Here is a 19,322-nt window from a genome sequence, read left to right as displayed (position 1 = left end):
TATTCCGGTTTGGTGTCGCGATGTGATGACGCGCGTTTGTTTACAAGCAGCGGAGCTGGTGAATGCGGAAGTTACTGCATGTAAAAAGATGGCGGATAGAAGAGGTTTATTAGTGGTTCTCTTGTTTTGTGCAAGCGCTAGGGCAACAGAGCCCGCAGTAAATGTAGACTCCGTGTTAGAGGACAGCACGTCTTGTCACGGTGTGTGCGATGGCACGTACCCGTTACACACCTACCCCGAGGTAAGCTCAGAACAGCTGACTTCGTCTCCCGGTGAGTGGTGGGGGTTGTCGGCCACTGCAGTCTTTGGTCCTTCTTTGTGGACGATGATCGTGATTTCCTGACGTTTGGGATTGTTTTACAAGCAATTAATTTGTACTGGAGCAGTGCTGCCCCACTTTTTGCACATCTAATGAGCGTATTATTAACTATATTGCATGTTTGACGCCAAGTTTATGATACAGTTATGATCAGTGGTGTAACTAGATGTTAGTGGGCCCCACAGCTAATTAATTTTAGCCCAACCAGCATATCCTGAGGCTGTCCTTTTTTACCAATATATGTTGAAATTGGGCATTATGGGGCCCCCTATACCTCCTGGGGCCCCCTGTGATTCCTCTGTAGTTACGCCCCTGGTTATAATGTCATTCATGTTATTGCGCAGACTGGGACATTAAAAATGGCAGGTGCTTAGTATAGGGCAGCGTAGCTGCACAGCGCTCTGCACCTTACACCAGATTTCAGTCCAGAGTAGAATGCAGTGCAGTCGGCAGACAGGCTGCCCTATACTTAGCACCTACCATTTAGACATGTTGTCCCAGGGAATCCCAAATGCCTAGTAAGGACACATCTGGCCTGCAGACCTCCAGCTGGGAAGTCCTGTACTAGAGTAATCTTAAATCTGACATCCATATTGGGAGTTTTATAAATGTGTTTTGGTCTGTACTTGTGTGTGTGATTACAGTGCCTGACAGAACAGAAATATGTTCTTTTGTTTTTGCATGCAGTAATACAGTCAAAATATACTATACTAAACAAGTGTAGGACTTTCTCCCAAAATATCCTTATTAAACTAAGTATACGCAGTATTTATGGTGTGGATGGGGATGTTTTTATGAGACGACAAAGGAAGGAGAACCTGCTTTTGGAAAAATTTAAAAGTCTTAAGGTTTCACACTGTTACCTCGATTCCTTACTATCTTGTATTCTCAGAGCATTCCACATGGGAATACAAACACTTTTTTGGTAATTGATGCTGTCATTTCTCTACAGGAGGAGGAGCTTTTTGCCTGTCAAAGGGGCTGTCGCCTCTTTTCTATCTGCCAATTTGTGGATGATGGAGAGGACTTGAACAGAACTAAAGTGGAATGTGAATCAGGTGATGAGTTTTGCATTTTCTAAAACATATAATTGATTCTCGCAGCATGCTGATTACATTATTTGTGGTGTCTATACAACATTACAAGTGATCCTGACATGGGAAATAAATAATGTATGTGCCATTGTGCACAACTGAAAAGTTTACCAAAAAATCTGCCTACATATTATTTTAACCAGTAATTGATTCTTAAAGGAGAAACAAACCCCACCCCACATAGACCCCCCCCCCCCAGCCTAGCTGCTTCCCCGGGCAAATGCTCCTAACTTTTTACTTACCCATCGGTGCTGATTCAGGGATGAAAAGAGGAGTAATAAAAAGCAACAATTGCAATACATTTGTAGCCTTACAAAGCATTTGTTTTTTTAGACGCCAATTTGAAAGCTGGAAAAAGTGAAAAGAAAAAGGCAAATAATTAAAAATTGATACAATATAAATAATGATGACCAATTGAAAAGTTACTTAGCATTGGCCATTCTATAACATACTAAAAGTTACCTTAAAGGTGAACCACCCCTTTGAGTGGGGCTGAAAGGCTGCAAACAAATCAAAATGCCTCTGTGGAGTGTAATGGGAACTTTTTTCAAAGTCAGATTAATGAACAGCCATAAATGGGACACAATGTTCCATTTGCTACATTACATTCAGTGGAAGTGGTTTGTATTGTTGGCAAAGTATGTAATGTTTGCTGTCTGAAAGAAGTTCTCAGCCTACTTGTATATTTGCCCAGAGAGGTATAAAATTACCATTATAGCATATGTTCCATATAACTTAGCATTTTACTACACTGTAAGATTAAAAAACATGTACTGACCTTCATATAGCCCATGTAATGATATCCGTACTGGCAATAAAGACAGAAAAGCATGTGACTCTGCAGCAGGATATATCAATGTACAGAATTGGGTATCTGCTGCACACAGACTGAGAATGGTTTAGCGGAGGAAAAGACCGGGTCGGACTGGGACACCAGGGGCCCACCCAAAAACCTTAGACCAGGGGCCCACCATAAAACCTTAGACAAGAGGCCCACTCCATGTACTAATATTCTTTATCTCCTCAATCAACCTCTATTCTCCTAGTCTGTTTTCTTTATACTATAATCAATGATTCCACCTATTTAGCCACTTTGTTCTCATAGAAATAGGGAATGGCCATGAAATAGGCCAAAAAGTTTAGCATCATGAGGGCCCACTGACACCTGGGCCCACCGGAAAAGATGATTGCAGAACAGCTCCATAATGGAAGAATATTGTAGTAAGCAGGACATGGGAATAGGGGCATATCTCACTTGATCTTTTGGTATGTTTGCAACTGTGCAGCTCTATTTATTAGGTTTCATTCACATCTACAGTAAAACAATACATTGTCTTGCAGAAATCCTTCTATATTTTGAACTTTATGCTTTTAACATAATTTCCAATGAGTGGCCTTCTGCCTTTTCTTAAATTACAACTCCAATCATCTCCCAATACACTTTGATTTAACTTTTGTGGCCCCTGATCAAGCATATGTAGGTGCCTGTGTGATGCATAGTCTTATATATTTAGCATATTTGTATAGATAGGACTGGATTTATCTGGAAGTGTTGGTTTCTACTTCACATTTGCCATCTCACACAGTGTTCTTATTACTAATATTGTCTCACTTTTATGCTACAGCTTGTTTGGAAGCTTATCCACAACCCACTGAGCAATATGCTTGCAACTTGGGCTGCCACAGTCAGATGCCTTTTGCAGCAAAGCGTCAGGAAGAGGTTAGTGTGGTGTGTGTGTTTAGAGGCATTGATTTCCACACTGTGATACTAGTTCCTGGGGGTGGGCTGTAGGAAAAGTGCCAGGGGCTTCAGCCTGAATGGCAGCTTGTGTAACATTTGAGGAGGATGCCTATCTTCCTTTTTAATGCCTATTTGTTTTTCTTGATGCAACTTAAAGGAGAAGGAAACCCCCCCAGGCACAAAAATCCCCCCTCCCTCCTCCCCCCTGGCCTACCTGTCCTCCGGGCAAATGCCCCTAACTTGTTACTCACCCCTCTGCACAGGTCCTGTCCATGGAGTTCACAGGTGCCATCTTCTCCCGAGCGGCCTTCTTCCTGCTTTGAAAGGCCTTCGTGACTTGCGGCGGTCTTCTTCCTGGATTAATCGGCATCTTCTGGCGCATGCGGAGTAGGAGCATTTACCGGTACGGATCTACTGCGCATGCGCCAGAAGATGCCGATTAATCCAGGAAGAAGACCGCTCGGGAGAAGATGGCGCCTGTGAACTCAGTGGACAGGACCTGTGCAGAGGGGTGAGTAACAAGTAAGGGGCATTTGCCCGGGGGACAGGTAGGCCAGGAGGGAGGGGGGGGCAACATGGGAGGGATTTTTGCGCCTAGGGGGTTTCCTTCTCCTTTAAAGCCCAGCTTGAGGTCTGTTAAGGTGAGATTTGGGTGAATACTTACACTCATATGAAAAAGTTTGGGAACCCCTCTTAATTCTTTGGAGTTTTGTTTACCATTGGCTGAGCTTTCAAAGTAGAAACTTCCTTTTAATATATAACATGCCTTATGGAAACTGTAGTATTTCAGCAGTGACATAAAGTTCATTGGATTAACAGAAAATATGCATCATGACAAAATTAGACAGGTGCATACATTTGGGCATCACAACAGAAATATTACATCAATACTTAGTTGAGCCTCCTTTTGAAATGTTACATAATCTAGACGCCTCCTATAGCCTTTGATGAGTGTCTGGATTCTGGATGGCGGTATTTTTGACCATTCGTCCATATAAAATCTCTCCAGTTCATTTAAATTTGATGGCTGCCGAGCATGGACAGCCTGCTTCAAATTATCCCATAGATTTTCGATGATATTCAAGTCGGGGGACTGTGATGACCATTCCAGAATACAAATGCCTTTGTAGATTTCAAAGTGTGTTTAGGGTCATGTCTTGTTGGAATATCCAACCTCTGCATAACCTCAACTTTGTGACTGATGCATGAACATTATCTTGAAGAATTTGTTGATATTTTCGGTTGAATTCATCCGACCCTCGACTTTAAAAAGGGCCCCAGTCCCTGAACTAGCCACACAGCACCACAGCATGATGGAACCTTCACCAAATTTGACAGTTGGTAGCAGATGTTCTTCATCCACCAGGCAAAGCACTTTTTGTTATGACCAAATAACTAAATTTTTGTCCCATCAGTCAAAAGCACTTTTTCCAAAATGACTGCGGCTTGTCTAAATGAGCTTTTGCATACAACAAGCGACTCTGTTTGTGGCGTGAGTGCAGAAAGGGCTTCTTTTTCATGTTCTTTGTGCAAATTGCGCTGAATTCTACAGATACACCATCTGCAGCAAGATGTTCTTGCAGGTCTTTGAAGGTGATCTTTGGGTTGTCTGTAACCATTCTCACAATCATCCGCATATGCCGCTCCCAGATTTTTCTTGGCCTGCCAGACCTGGGTTTTACAGCAACTGTGCCTGTGGCCTTCCATTTCCTGATTACATTCCTTACAGTTGAAACTGACACTTTAAACCTCTGGAATAGTTTTTTTGTAGCCTTCCCCTAAACCATGATACTGAACAATCTTTGTTTTCAGATCTTTTGAGATTTGCTTTGAGGATTCCATGCTGTCATTCTTCAGAGGAGAGTCAAACAGAAGTACAACTTGCAATTGGCCACCTTAAATACCTTTTCTCATGATTGGACACACCTGCCTATGAAGTTCAAGGCTTAATGAGTTACATGTATAAAATTAGCAAAATTATTACCTAAATTTTTTCACATTTGATTTAATTTCATACAACTGAATACTGCTTCTCTAAAAAAAAAAAATTTCAGAAACCACCCAGTACTCAGATGTTCCTGGGAACATACCAATAAAGACATATCTTTTTTGTTGAAAGTGGAGTAAATTATTATGCAGGCTGAGAGGGGTTCCCAAACTTTTTCATATGACTGTATGTAGAAATTTTTTTTGTAATTTTGTAATTATTTTGCAGCTTGCAGATTTAGCTCCTCGGATTCACATCCTCTTTCCTCTTGCTTTTGTGGGAGCTTTTTGGAGAGACATGCTGGATTCTGCACAAAGTTTTATTACCGGTAATCCATCGTGGACCTTTTATGTTCAGGCAGATAATGGGAGGATTATTGTTGTCCAGGTTTGTACCCTCTATAATTGTATGATATGTAGACTGTACACATTACCTTTAAAGTTAGCAAATGATTCTTGTGAAAGTAAAACCATATTTATGTGATCTGAGCCCATTGTATAGTATTACCATATTATTTGACACTTGTACTAGCCATGCACATGGGGTATCCTGTTCTGTTAGTGAATGCACATCTGACATTTATTACTTTTCCGTTACACACACAGCAAATCATACATTTCAGAAACACAGACAAATAATGTGTGTAGGCAGCCTTATGCTTTAACAAGGTTTTTATATGCTTGGAACTGTGGCTGAATGACTGATACTCCTATATTTTCCTATATCTGCAACCTTGCTATGAGCTAAGAGAGTCCTTAACACATCCTATGAATTGAGATTAAATTCTCATTGTATTTTCCTCTCTATTTATGTAGTCTGAATCTGAAATCCAGCTTGATCCACAGTTTCTTTCAGAAAAAACACAACCTGCAGAAAGCTTTTTAGACAAAATATCCTGTAAGTATTTCCGTTGCTATTACAATGAGAAAACGAGGAAAAATCCTATTTGTCAAAATAAATCCCAGTTCCCCGTGTAATAAGATGTTGGTTTGTTTTCTGTGCAGTAGATCTTATGCCTGGTCCATCTACAGGGCAGTATGGAGAAGAAAGGACTTGGGACCAGCGATCTGATTCACTTAATCTTGATGAAGGCGACAACTTCTTAAAGTGTTTCTCTGCGTAGGTTTACTTTTGTCACATGCTTTTATGTACAAATGCAGTCTAGGATATAGTATTTCAAGTTCTTGCCAGGCAGTGACTTGGCCAAATAGTATGACTACAATATGACTAAAATGAAAGCTGCTCTTTTCTAGCAAAGCTTTTTAGACATGACAATATATTTACTTGCCTTTTTTGCAGGTAGAAAATTCTGTTTTGCACACTGACCTAAAGGCATTTTTGAATTCCTTATTATACTGTTTAGATCTAATTTTAAGTCCCAGAATTTTACAAGTCTGCTTCCTTAGAAAATGCAAAGGATGGTTACGTCACAACACTAAGGGGCCCATTTACTAACAATTGAATTGTGATTCTTTCCTCTGAATCTCGAAAGAAAATCAGTGGTTTTCCTATACACGTATGCCTTATCCAGAAACCCATTATCTAGAAAGCTCTGAATTACATAAAAAGACAATCTCCCATAGACTCCATTTTATCCAAATAATAAACAATTTCCTTTTTTTCTGTAATCATAAAATAGAACCGTGTACTTTATCCAAACTAAGATATAATTAATCCTTACTGGAAGAAAAACCTATTAGGTTTCTTTGAATATTTGTATGATTTTGTATTAGATTTAATGTATGAAGATTCAAATTACAGAAAGGTTCATTATCCGGAAAACCCCAGTTCCCAAGCATTCTGGATAACAGGTCCCATACCTATATTTCTAAAGCTCTAAAAATTGAGATGTATTTAGTGTAAAAAACACAAAAAACCTCTAATGGCAAATTTCACCAAGTAAAATTTGTCAAGGTCCTATAGAAGTCATGGGAGCTGCGCTGTTCTTATTGGATTGCTTTTATTTAATTTGGACTTTTAGAGATTTTCAGAATTTTTTTTCTGCAAGAAAATTGTTAGAAAAACTCAAATTATTAGAGGTTTTTGAGGTATTCATTTTTTTTAAGATACACAGGGCTATGGAGTGTCAAAGTGCTCATCTCTAAATTGCTAAAATTAAAGAAGCTTCATTTTTTTTAAAGAGTTGCATATGTTACTTATTGCTAATTAATTTTTTATAGAACTATTAGTAAAAATCACCTCGGAGTTTGTGGTAGGGCTACCCCAAAGTATTGGGTCATCAAAAGGGATGATGAAAGGGACTGCTCAACTTTCAAGTGCTCTAAGAATTATGCTCTGTTTAAAATAAAAACCATATTTGCATATTAGAAATATACAGATGCATCAAATCCAGGATTTTTGCTAAATTTGGAACTCGGACGACTTCTAGCCCTCAATGTCAAGTGACTTTAGGGACATACTGTTGAGCATAATGAAAGAAAATGGCATTCTAAGCAGCTTTTTTTAATAAACATTAACTGCACATTATTAGTAATTTTACAATTCTTTGTTAATTCCATTTTTCTATCTATTCTCTGCACCTCTGGTTCTGACTTTTGTAACAGTGTTGCAGAATCCAGCTTATTATTAGACCTGTGGCAAAGCATAGCCTTGGCTGGGGTAGATCTGACTACTGCTATATAATTGTTTAAATGGTACATGCAGTCAATACAAACAATGAAGAAAGAAAAAAGGGACAGGAGCTGTTTTAATAATGTATTGTAAAGCTACTTACCGGTAGATATAAATTTGCCTTCATTATGCAGGTTTTTCATTCTTTGGGTGGAGTTTATCTTTAAGGTCTGAGATAGATAGATAGATCGTTCATTTAGAACTGCTATCTATACATCTATTTCTACACATGTTATTGTATTGTGATGTGTATATTTTTGAATGTATGCCTATATCCTACCCCTGAAATTAAACTGACCTGTATTATAATTTTTTTCTACTTTAAATGCAATATATTTCTTCTTCATAGGAATTCTAATTGGCTTATTTCTGTCACTCTGGTCCTATCTGTCTTGGTTCTCCTATGGATTTGTTGTGCTACAGTCGCCACAGCTGCGGATCAGTATATCCCCTCTGAAGTAAGCTTATCTGAAATAATATATTTGTGTATTCTATGTGGGGTAGGATGTTAAGTAGTTTCTGGTGTTCCTTATTATAAAATATACCTGCTTTTTGCAGGGCCAACCTTCCAGATTCTGTTAGGAATGAGGTTAAAGTGTTGAGATTTCCCCCTAGGTTGCCCAGATACAGCATAATATATTGGATGTACCAGCTTCTTATTTTAACAGTAGTAAGAGATTTTCTTTTGTAACTGTCTTCCTGAATCGTGACCTTTCTTGTTGCTTTCCATATACATACACATTCTGTGTACAATTATGCTGTAGGCTGTTATATTGACTGGCTATTTACTTGGCATATAATTTGTAACTATTATTCCACACAATAAAAATAGTTGATAATACCTTGGTGAATGGTACTTTAACCATAAAGTTACAATGTTACTACACCTTACTTGTTTTTAGGCACAGTCTTTAAAGGAACAGTTCTATGGAAAAATAAAAACTGGGTAAATAGACTGTGCAAAACAAAACATGTTTGTAATATAGTTAGGCAAAAATGTAATCTATAAAGACTGGAGTGACTGGATGTCTATCATAATAGCCAGAACACTACTTCCTGCTTTTCAGCTCTCTTAACACTTTAGTTAACGACTTTAAAGGAGACGGAAAGCTACGGAAGCATTTTATTGCCAATAGATTAACTGCAATAGTGCAAGCTAGAATGCTATATTTATTCTGTAGAATGTTTTACCATACCTGAGTAAAAAGCTCTATAAGTTGTTTGTTAAGGATAGCAGCTGCACTATTCGCTTGGGGTGACATCCTTCCTACCTGTGTCTCTCCCTGCTCACTTATAGCTCTGGGCTCAAATTACAGCAGAGTAGAGAGGGGGAGGAAGAGGAGCAAACTGAGCATGCTCACGCCCGGGGCAAGGAGGTTTAAAATGAAGGCAGGAAGTCTGATACAGAAACCATGTGTACACAATAGAAGGAAAGAAATTCAGTGTTTCTTTTGACAGAGGACTCAGAGCAGCACTCCTTTGAGGGTTTAATGGTATATTTAGGTGGACTTTTCTGATGAGACTTACTTAGTTTTAACCTTTCCTTCTCCTTTAAGGGGAGGGGCGCAAGGAACATAACTGTTCAGTGAGTTTTCAATTGATCCTTAGCATGCTGGTTTTAGATTCAAAAGCAAACTGTGCCCCCCCCCCTCAAGCCACTGATTGGTTACTGCCTGGTAATCAATCAGTGGAAACCAAGAGAGCTACAAAGCAGGAAGTAGTGTTTAGGTTATTATGTTCGAGATCCAGTCACTTCAGTCTTTATGCATTCCATTTTTGTCTGACTATATTGAAAACATGTTTTATTTTGCACAGCCTATCTATTTTTATACTGAACAGTTCCTTTAACTTTGTCTAATTAAGTATTCCTTTAAGAGCAGCTGATGATCCCTTTTGCTTTGTATGCATTAATGTTGAGATATCTTTGTTCTGCAGAAGCTGAGTATCTATGGGGACCTGGAGTTCATGAATGAGCAGAAATTGCACAGATATCCCCCTGCAACTCTTGTTGTTGTCCATGGGAGACCCGAAGAAAGTGAAGATGCAGGACCTTTACCAACAAAGGTGGACCTAACACAGTCAGCCATATGATTCTGGCAACCAGCTGCTGTAGGCTCTGTCATACTGTCACAGCCACATGCTGCGCTGGAATCCAGTCTTAACTGACTTAGCTGATGGTCTTGCCATCTTTCCAATCCATAATCTTTGAGAAATGGAAATCTTTAGTCCGGGATGGTCTTGCAATCTTTTCAATCCATAATCTTTGAGAAATGGAAATCTTTAGTCTGGGATGTGCTGGATATGTGGTTCTTAAGGTGCAGATTGTTTTGGTGGTAGGAAAGATGTTGCCTTATTAAAGGCATTTAGCTTTTGCTTTAATTCCTTCCCTAATTTTAAATATTTTACAATATTAGTTAGTGGGAATCCTATGACAAAGCAAGTTATAAATATATTTTTTGTTTAAATCCAGTTTATCTTTGGGGCTATATTGGGATGGATTCAATGTATAGATAACTCATCATTTCAGGTTGTCACTGCAGTAGCCTTGGCAGAAAGCACAGCGGCTATCTGTACAATAAAAACCTGCTATGTAAAAATGTATAATGTTTCGATCAGTCAGAAACTTCCACTGATTTAACTATGTTAATTTTTGGTTGTTAAAGGTGATAGTTATGGAGAAATAACTGACACTGCTTTAAAGTAATGTTTTAGAAAAGCAGTAACATCCATCACAGCCACATATGTTCTCTAGCACATATTCGGGGTGACTGAGTTGAGGGTTTATTCTTTACAAGGTGACTGATGTATAATGCTGTTTTTTCCATAATAAAACGGTACTCTAAAATGTTGGTTTACTGACATTGTTCTCTTTATTTGTCTTGCTGGATCTCAGTGTTGCATTCATTTATCCTCCAAAAATGCAGTGTGACTCAAAAGAATTTCGATCCAAAATTTGGTTCAGAAAAAAAAAAAATCTTTTATCCTTCAGCATTATAACACTGCCTGTAGAACCTCCACCTTTCTGTTTTAGCCAAGAAAGAATTTGCAATATAAAACTTCCTTCATTGTTCCTTATTGCATGATTACAGCAATGTTTCTGACATGTTAGTGCTGGCAAAGCACTATACTAACCAATATCCCTTCTTTTAATAAAAAGGGTTACATAATTTAAGCATCAGTTGGATTTTTCCTAATTTACTTACTTATAGATGAAAAGAGAAGCTGGAGGCTAGCTGGGCAAATATAAAAATATTAAGCTTCAACCACATGGGGGGCTTATGCATCTAGGGAGTTGCAGCTTAAAGTAACTGTAATTTTACAGCTTCAAAATAGTTAGAACATTACCTATAGGCCAGAAAGACAGCAGATTATTTAACTTAATATAAATGGAATGTTAACCCAAAACAATGTTTTTTTGCATAAACAAATTAATTTTAAAATTATTGGTAAATGCAATTGCTATTGAAAGTAGTTTCCATCACTTACAATTCCATTCTCAACTTTTCCTGACTAGTCATATTTTTGCAACATTGCATTGGACATCAGTTCTCCACCAGCCAATACATTGTTTCTGGAGTCTAGCAAACTAAGCAGGGTACACATTCCCTTTATACTCAGGTGGGTGTGCGTGCAAGGGAGGGTACTGCACAATTTTAGTATAGTAATGAAACAAACACTGTTAGTGCATATGTGGCCTTAAGATAGTCACACATTGGGAATGATTTTCAGCCTAGCTATTAACACACCTTAGAGCAGTGGTTGTCAGGCTTATTCAGTTCAGACCCCCCTTTGGAGGTTGAACATTTACCGAGGGTTCTTGCACACCAAGACATAATTCCAGGAATATTTAGTAGCGCTAATAGGCATTGATGAAAGCTGGATATACAAGGGCAAATCTTTCCATTCAAATGGCAAAACAGAACATTTTTTGGCAATAGTCAAAAAAAATAGCCGTTCATCTGTTATAAACGAACATTTGGTGCTAAATGAAGTGGGCAGTCACTTATGTTCTGGCATGCACAGCAGAAGATGCCAGCCTGAAGTTATGTGCCCATGTGTACCCATCTTTAGATTAAATCCACACATTATATTGCCTTAGTTTTATAAATACTGGCTTTATTTCCTTACAAATGCATTTTTCATGTGACCAACTTTGTGGTTTGCTCAAATAAACATTTACTGCCAATATGTAGTTAACATCCAGCTTTCGTTGCTTCTTGTTTATAAAGGTAAACAGTAACTTTGTTATGTAACTAAATGCTGTTCTTAATGGGTTTATGAAACACAGTTTATTAATTCCTTCCTGCTTGATTACTCTAAACTGCTTGAACTAGAACTCTGAGAATTTGGCACTCACACTGCAGGGCAGAGCAGGTCTCAATTCATCCCATTTTATTATGAGAATGATGATTTAAAATTCTGAACTTTAGTGGAGAATCTTACAAATGATTCACATCGAGTAAGGCCAGTCCATGTTAATTCTCACAAGGATGTTGTTCAGCATGTAATGAATTGAATCATTATTAAAACAACTTGTTTGCGATATAAACTTTTTTTATAAGTAAATACAAAATTAATCAAGTTAAATTATTTATATTAATTGGCAGCACAAAGCGAGTGGCAAATAGGTACTACTGTGAAGCCATCACTTTTCTAAGCAGCTCTACTTCATCTAGTAATATGTCCACATACAATAAAGCACCTAAGTATGCTCAGTAACTGTTTAGCAAGTCTCACTCTGACTCACTAAATCTAACACGTGGGCGCTTAGTGGAAGGAGCAATGATACAATTGAATCTTCTTGCACAGAGTCTGCACCAGTTTTCTAAACAGTTTCTCTGTAATACATACTAGGAAGAGGAAATACATATGAGTGTGAGTTACAGGCCATTTAATTTAAGGAATAGCTTTACAGTGTCTCCCTATAACATTCTACATTCAATGCCAGTATTCTTAGGAAGTAATAGAGTTTACAAGCTGAAATCCACAAGCAGTATGTAGACAGGCCTGGATTTGTGGAAAGACCACCAAGGCCCAGGCCTAGGGTGGCAGGATTTTAGGGGGCGGCATGCTGCCCAACCACACCCACATTGGTTCAGTAACACTGGAGATATGTTTTTTTTGTAAATTCCCATGCGCCAATCCCCATTGCTCCGGTCTGGATGGGATACAAGAGAGGGGCGACAAACATCAGCGGGCCTAAGGGTGCCCGCTATGTAAATCCAGCCCTGTTTGTAGAGGACTTGTTACCAGGAGGAAGAATAAAAAGCAAACTTCCTGTGTGCACTTTGTGATATGACTACTATAATTTATTGATGTTTGGGGTCACACAATTCCTTACATTACTTGCACTTAAACTATAAAAGCAAAGCTTTGTTCCCAGTGTTTTTTGTTTTCTACGTGTGGTAAAATGTTCTTATTTGCAACTCTTGTGTAACGCCGCAGTGCTTAAAGGGGAATACCGGGTTCAGGCAAAAATCTCCCAAATTCCTATTTAGATTAAAACAAGCCTTTTCTCAATAGGAATGCATTATTTTTATTACCTTTTTTAGTCAATTTTGAAATATTGCACACTTTCAGGGGAGTGTAATAAAAGTCGGTAAATGAAAAAAAGTTATGCCTTTGCGCGAACCAATTTTGCTTTGCGCAAATATATATAACTTTTGTGAACCTGGAAACTGTTTAGCGACCACTTCCGTCAGTGGAAGACCGTTTTCGAATGTTATAGTTTGCGCCAATGCGCAGTGAATGTAATAAAACTTCTTACTGAAAAAGTCGTTATGTTTGCGCCAAAAGATTATGACACCTTCAAGCACTTCTTAAGAGCAATTAAAATTCGCAATGCGCAATTAAAATTCGCAATGTTTCCGTTCATTACCGCAACTTCTTCACACCACGGTTGTCGCTGAATACGGTGTGTTTTCCTGCAAACATCCACAAAAGGCACTGCCACTCTTTAGATCCCCAATACCACAGTTATCCCCCAATACCCTATAATAGAGGATATGAATTATTGAGACCAGTCACCCTTTGTTTGGTTCACTCCTCTGAAATACGTCTATAAGCATATGACCTTTAAGTCGGTTTAGCTTTATTCTCCTAATGGTATTTTTAGCTTAAGCAATTTCTGGACATATTACCTCTAATTTTATTTTTGCTAATTAAAGGTTAAGTTTTATTCTCTTTGTATTGTGGGGAACCTCTGACTAACAGATTGAGGGGGGTGCAAATTCAAGGGTCAAACATTGCCTCTTTTCTTTTGTGTTTATATACTTTTTGACCCTGCACACCACTTTTTTGCTTATTTTTTCATATTCCATCTAATGAAAGGTGCTGCCATCTATCTGTCTGTATATTTTTTTTATAATCTTCAATGTTTGAGTCTGGGCTCTGTGGGGTGTGGTAATGGTGGGTGGGAAGTTAACCACATCAGTAAGGGGATTGTATGGGTCAGGGTGGTACCATCAGTTTAATTTGGGCTGAAAGTACAGCTGAAATTTGGGCAAAGCTAGCAGCTCCGATTTATTATTGACAGAACAGAATTGAAAATAAAATATTAATGCTTTTATGTGTGACTAATAACTCACATATTTTCCAGATCTTGAAAATACTGAAGGGCATCTTCAGTATTAGGAGGTTACTGTAAGTATGTCATGTTGCATAGAGTACCTCTATATAAAAAACGATATAAACCCAATAATACATAGATTTTAAAACAACAATCTTGGAAGAAAGGTTGCTGATTTTTTTTTCAAATGTGACTGTTAGATCAGTGTAGAATTCTAAGCCAATTTGCAGTTGCTTTTTTATCTTTTTGTTTTTTTAATCATTCTCTTATGTTTCTGCAGCTACTACGTTTTGAATTATCTGGTTGTTGGGGGTGTATACCTTAGCAACTTAGGGGCTGACTTGAAATCAAAATAAAATCAATAGCAGAAAGCCTGAAAACAATCAGTACAAGACAAGAAGAGCAATAAAAGTGAAGCCTCACCTGTTTTTGTTTTTCGTTTGCCCAGGTCTGTGACCTAACGACATAATAGAATTTTTGGCTGCAGTCTGGAAATGCAGAATAAGAACGCTAAAACACAATCTTAATTGTTTTATCCTACCCAAGACCACATACTTGTTTTTTTGAAGTAATTAGCCACATTTATCTCACCCAATTTCTTACATACAATTGGAAAACACCCTAAATATTGACAATAAGGGTCTACTGAACAGTTTGATGCCCAATATGCATAGATATACCAAAGCAGCTGACATGTGCGGACAGAATATTTCTGGCCTACGTGGTAAGACTATGTCAACATTAATGGTGATGACACACCAAAAAAACCCAAATGGTTGGTGCTTACTACGGGGATATGACTCATATGTGAAAAATGTAAGTCTTAAATATACCATAAACATACCCTCAAATCCATATGCTGCCTTCTCCCCTGTGGCTTACACTGCACCCCCACGGCACATGATTAAACACTTTTCAAATGCTAACAACCGCCCAGAACAAACCCTACCAGGCTCAAGTCCCACAGGGTACAGAGTAGAGAAAGCAGAGTATAGCACACACAGGGAGCATAGGGCAGGCAGAGTATGGCACACAGGGAACATATGGAAGGCAGAGTATGGCACACACAGGGAGCATAGAACAAGCAGAGTGTGGTATGCACAGGGTGTATAGAGAAAGGAGAGTATGGCACACACTGGGTGCATAGGGCAGGCAGAGAATGGTGGTGCCCCTCCAGTAGTCTGAGGTGTGAACAGTACAGGGCTTTAGGGGTGTGAACAATGTTGGAGCAACACAAGGGGGGGGTCCAGCCATGGCACACGAGTTGGAAAAACCCTGAAGTAGATAATCAACAGAGTACCACAAGACGGCAGAGTTTCAGAAGTAGAAAAGATTTATAGAAGGCTGAAATATTTTACCAACTGTAATTTTTGGTTGCAGTGTCTTTTGGATTTTGTCTGTGAAAAAATGGCAATTTCCATAAGCTTCTTGCATTGGATAGGGATGGATGGCTGAGACAGGTCATTAGATAAATGAAACTGGGTCAACTGGGCGTTGTAAACAATGAGCAGTATTGTGAAACAAGTATGGGTGTGATTACTTCTTGCATAAATGCAAATAAGGCTGTTACAGTAATTGAAAAAACTGACTAAGTTAGCAGGTGGAGCCATAATAAACAGTTATAAGCAGTGAATGAAGTGTGCAGCACTTGTACTAGCGAGCAATATTATTTTGCCCAATATGCATTGTTTGACAGAAATATAGTAATACAATATATATAAAATATGTAATACAATGTCAAATACTTTGAGTTTTATGTTAACAGTAGCAGAAACAGGAGGTGATATGCCTGCTTTGCTGTCCAGAAGTATAAAGGATTCTGCTGGGTCCCTGTGTATGATACAGGGGAACCATTGCTGAGTTCCTCAAGTGGCTGATTTTACCATAAGTTAGAAATTTGCTGTGCTCCACAGACAATAGCTTGGTTGAGTTGTACTTATAAATTGCATACAGTTGTGTTCAGAATAATAGCAGTGTATTTAAAAAAGTGAATAAAGCTCAAAATCCTTATAATAGCTTTTATTTCCACTGGGAACACTGCACATTCTATTCCAAACCAAGACTGTCACTGTATATTCTGAAAAATGTTTCAAGATTTTGCTTTCCTTTGAATCACTGAACTAATATTTAGTTGTATAAGCAGTGTTTCTGAGAACTGCTGCACATTTGTGTTGCATGTCCACCAACTTCTGGCACCTGTTACATTCCACAATTCTTCTGCATTTCTTGGTTTTGCCTCAGAAACAGCATTTCTTATGTCACCCACAAGTTTTCTATTGGATTAAGGTCCGGGGTTGCACTGGCCACTTCATAATGTCAGTCGTGTTGATCTGGACTCATTTATTGGTGTGTTTGTGGTCGGTGTCCTCTTGCTTTTAGCAATCCACAAAATGTTGCACCATTTCTCTTTAGACCAGTCAATGGGTTCTTTGGCAAATTCTAACCTCTTCAGCACAATGGGAGTTTGCGGGGGCGTCTTGCCGATAGCTTGGGTTCACATAGGCGTCTTCTAATTGTAACAGTATCACAGGTAACTTTAGACCTTTTTTGAACTTGAGATGATTTTAGCTGAGGAGCCTATCATTTTCTGTACTTCTTTATATGTTTTCCCCTCTCCAATCAACTTTTTAATCAAATTATATTGTTCGTCTACCAAATACGTTGATTGATCAGGTTAATGATGTCAGACTTGTATTATTCTGAGCACTGTACCAAACTGTATATCCCAAAAACTGAAGGAAACAACTAAAAAACAATATTAGAGAAAGAATTGTTAGGCACCCCCTACAGCCTTGGTGTATATTTATTTCAATGACAGTTCTCCTTTAAGGTGTTAAAGTAAGAATAGATTTGCAACTGGATCATAGTCATGTTAAAGGGCATGTTGTCACACATTGAGCTTCTACTAAAAAGAGATCCTCGTCTTATTATACTCAGGATAGAATTCCACCAATATTCTTTTGACAGATTGGACAAAAAAACTGATGATAGACATAGGAGATGTATATTATGTAGTGTGCAGTTTGAATGGATTTCTGTTAAAATATCCAAGGCAAGGATATGAATGATTATATCTCTTTTTCCTTAAAAAGTCTGTCAGGATTTGGCGAAGTGCTTGTGGTTATGGGGAAAGCAGGGGTTAAATAAAGGTATTGTGATTTAAATGATTGATCATATGTAACACACATCCGTAAACCTCCTATCACACTATTAGAATGTATAACATACAGGACAGGGGCCTGTCCTTCCTATGGCACCTAATCTTTGTAACTTTATACAATATATTTATTTTATCTATTGTAAATCAAATGCAACAGAGCTTGAGGTGGGTATGAATGCTGATGTATACGAATTCTTAAATACATCATTGGAAAAGTAGCCTGCATTGAACATCATCTTAACCAATTATACATCAAGCACATTTTACTAATGTTTAATCTGACAAGTCTGACTGATGTATCCTCACTTTCTGGATAGCATATTGTGTGTCACTGCATGAGCTCAGCTGACTGACAATAAAGAAACATGAGATGCCATTTTAGACCCACGGATCATGACAATTATAGAGCCATAGTATGTCTTTCTTGGTTCAGTTACCTGACAACAAGAGGTAAAACCGATTCACCCAACACTTTATTTGGTTCAAAAGATGCTAGCATTAGAGGGGTGGTTGACCTTTAAGTTCATTTTTTAGTATGTTATAGAATGAGTAATTCTAAGCAATTTTTCAATTGACTTTCATTTTTTTAAAGTTTTTTAATTATTTGCCTTCTTCTTCCTTTGACTTTTTCCAGCTTTCAAATGGGGGTCACTGACCCCATCTAAAAACAAATGCTCTGTAAGGCTACAGATTTATAGTTATTGCTATTTTTATTAACTCATCTTAATATTTAGGCCTCTTCATATGTTAGTCTCTTATTTATACCAATGCATGGTTGCTAGGGTAATTTGAACCCCATTAACCAGATTGTTAAAATTGCAAGCTAAATAACTCAAAAACCACAAATAAAAAAAATGAAAACCAATTGCAGATTGTCTCAGACTATCACTCTATACATGAAACTAAAAGGTAATTTAAACAAACACTCTGAAACCAATTAGCACATTTTCTTGCAAGTGTTTTTATCACTTTTGTGCAGCACACTAATCTATGACCTCTCCAAAAGCAGAACTCTAAAGGCTCTTGTTGGTAATTTGCTTTCCAGAACCTTATTATTTATTAAGCAAGACTCCAAGACTATGTTCTTCAGAATAACTGAAATATTTATTAAACAAAAAATTGGAATCTTGGGAAGCTGTCACAATAACACACTTGCAGATGTGTCATAGAGAGTTTCAAATATCACACATATCTGTCTGAGCTTTTATACATTTTGCTGGACACTTACAGTAAGACAAAAGAAGTACAATGGTTTACAATACTGTCCATGAATGGCAAATTACCTTTCTACACCAGGGCAGAGACACATATTCCAAAGGAATGGTTTCCTGGGTGCAATGGAGCAAGCATTGTGGTCTATATTTGCTAATGGCAAACATGGAGTATGTGCTGTTTGTGCTGCACCTCAATTTAAAGGAATAGTTCAGTGTGAAAATAAAAACTGGGTAAATAGCTGTGCAAAATAAAAAATGTTTCTAATATAGTTAGTTAGCCAAAAATGTAATATATAAAGGCTGGAGTGAACAGATATCTAATAAAACAGCCAGAATCCAACTTCCTGCTTTTCAGCTCTATAACTCTGAGTTAGTCAGCGACTTGAAGGGGGGCCACATGGTACATTTCTGTTCAGTGAGTTTGTAATTGATCCTCAGCATTCAGCTCAGATTCAAAAGCAACAGATATGACCGATGTGCCCCCCCCCTCAAGTCTCTGATTGGTTACTGCCTGGTAACCAGGGTAACCAGTCAGTGTAAACCAAGAGAGCTGAAAAGCAGGTTCTGACTGACTTGTTATACATCAAATCACTCCAGCCTTTATACAT

At 38.1% G+C, this 19,322-nt stretch overlaps 1 protein-coding gene across 2 annotated transcripts; it reads left to right on the top strand.

Annotated features, from left to right (window-relative positions):
* Positions 1-25: 25 nt before the first annotated feature.
* On the top strand, positions 26-10,617 carry tmem59.S (transmembrane protein 59 S homeolog). 2 transcript variants are annotated; one of them, XM_018259598.2, is made up of 8 exons: positions 26-241; positions 1,272-1,377; positions 3,039-3,133; positions 5,370-5,528; positions 5,957-6,038; positions 6,149-6,260; positions 8,122-8,230; positions 9,708-10,617. In XM_018259598.2, the coding sequence occupies exons 1-8, from the start codon at positions 26-28 to the stop codon at positions 9,861-9,863; spliced, it is 1,035 nt and encodes a 344-aa protein (XP_018115087.1). In that variant the 3' UTR covers positions 9,864-10,617. The 2 variants fall into 2 exon arrangements, with proteins under 2 accessions (XP_018115087.1, NP_001085961.1); NM_001092492.1 differs by having other exon boundaries at positions 44-241; positions 6,146-6,260.
* The last annotated feature ends 8,705 nt before the right edge of the window (positions 10,618-19,322 follow it).

This window comes from Xenopus laevis, chromosome 4S (genome assembly GCF_017654675.1).
Source record: "Xenopus laevis strain J_2021 chromosome 4S, Xenopus_laevis_v10.1, whole genome shotgun sequence".
Taxonomy (NCBI): domain Eukaryota; kingdom Metazoa; phylum Chordata; class Amphibia; order Anura; family Pipidae; genus Xenopus; species Xenopus laevis.
This window is presented reverse-complemented; position numbering and strand designations above follow the sequence as displayed.

Coding starts and splice junctions, on each gene's coding strand:
- tmem59.S (XM_018259598.2), top strand. CDS start 26: ATGACGCGCGTTTGTTTACAAGCAGCGGAGCTGGTGAATGCGGAAGTT. Junction 5,529..5,956: donor GGAGGATTATTGTTGTCCAG/GTTTGTACCCTC, acceptor CTATTTATGTAG/TCTGAATCTGAAATCCAGCT. Junction 6,039..6,148: donor CTTTTTAGACAAAATATCCT/GTAAGTATTTCC, acceptor TCTGTGCAGTAG/ATCTTATGCCTGGTCCATCT.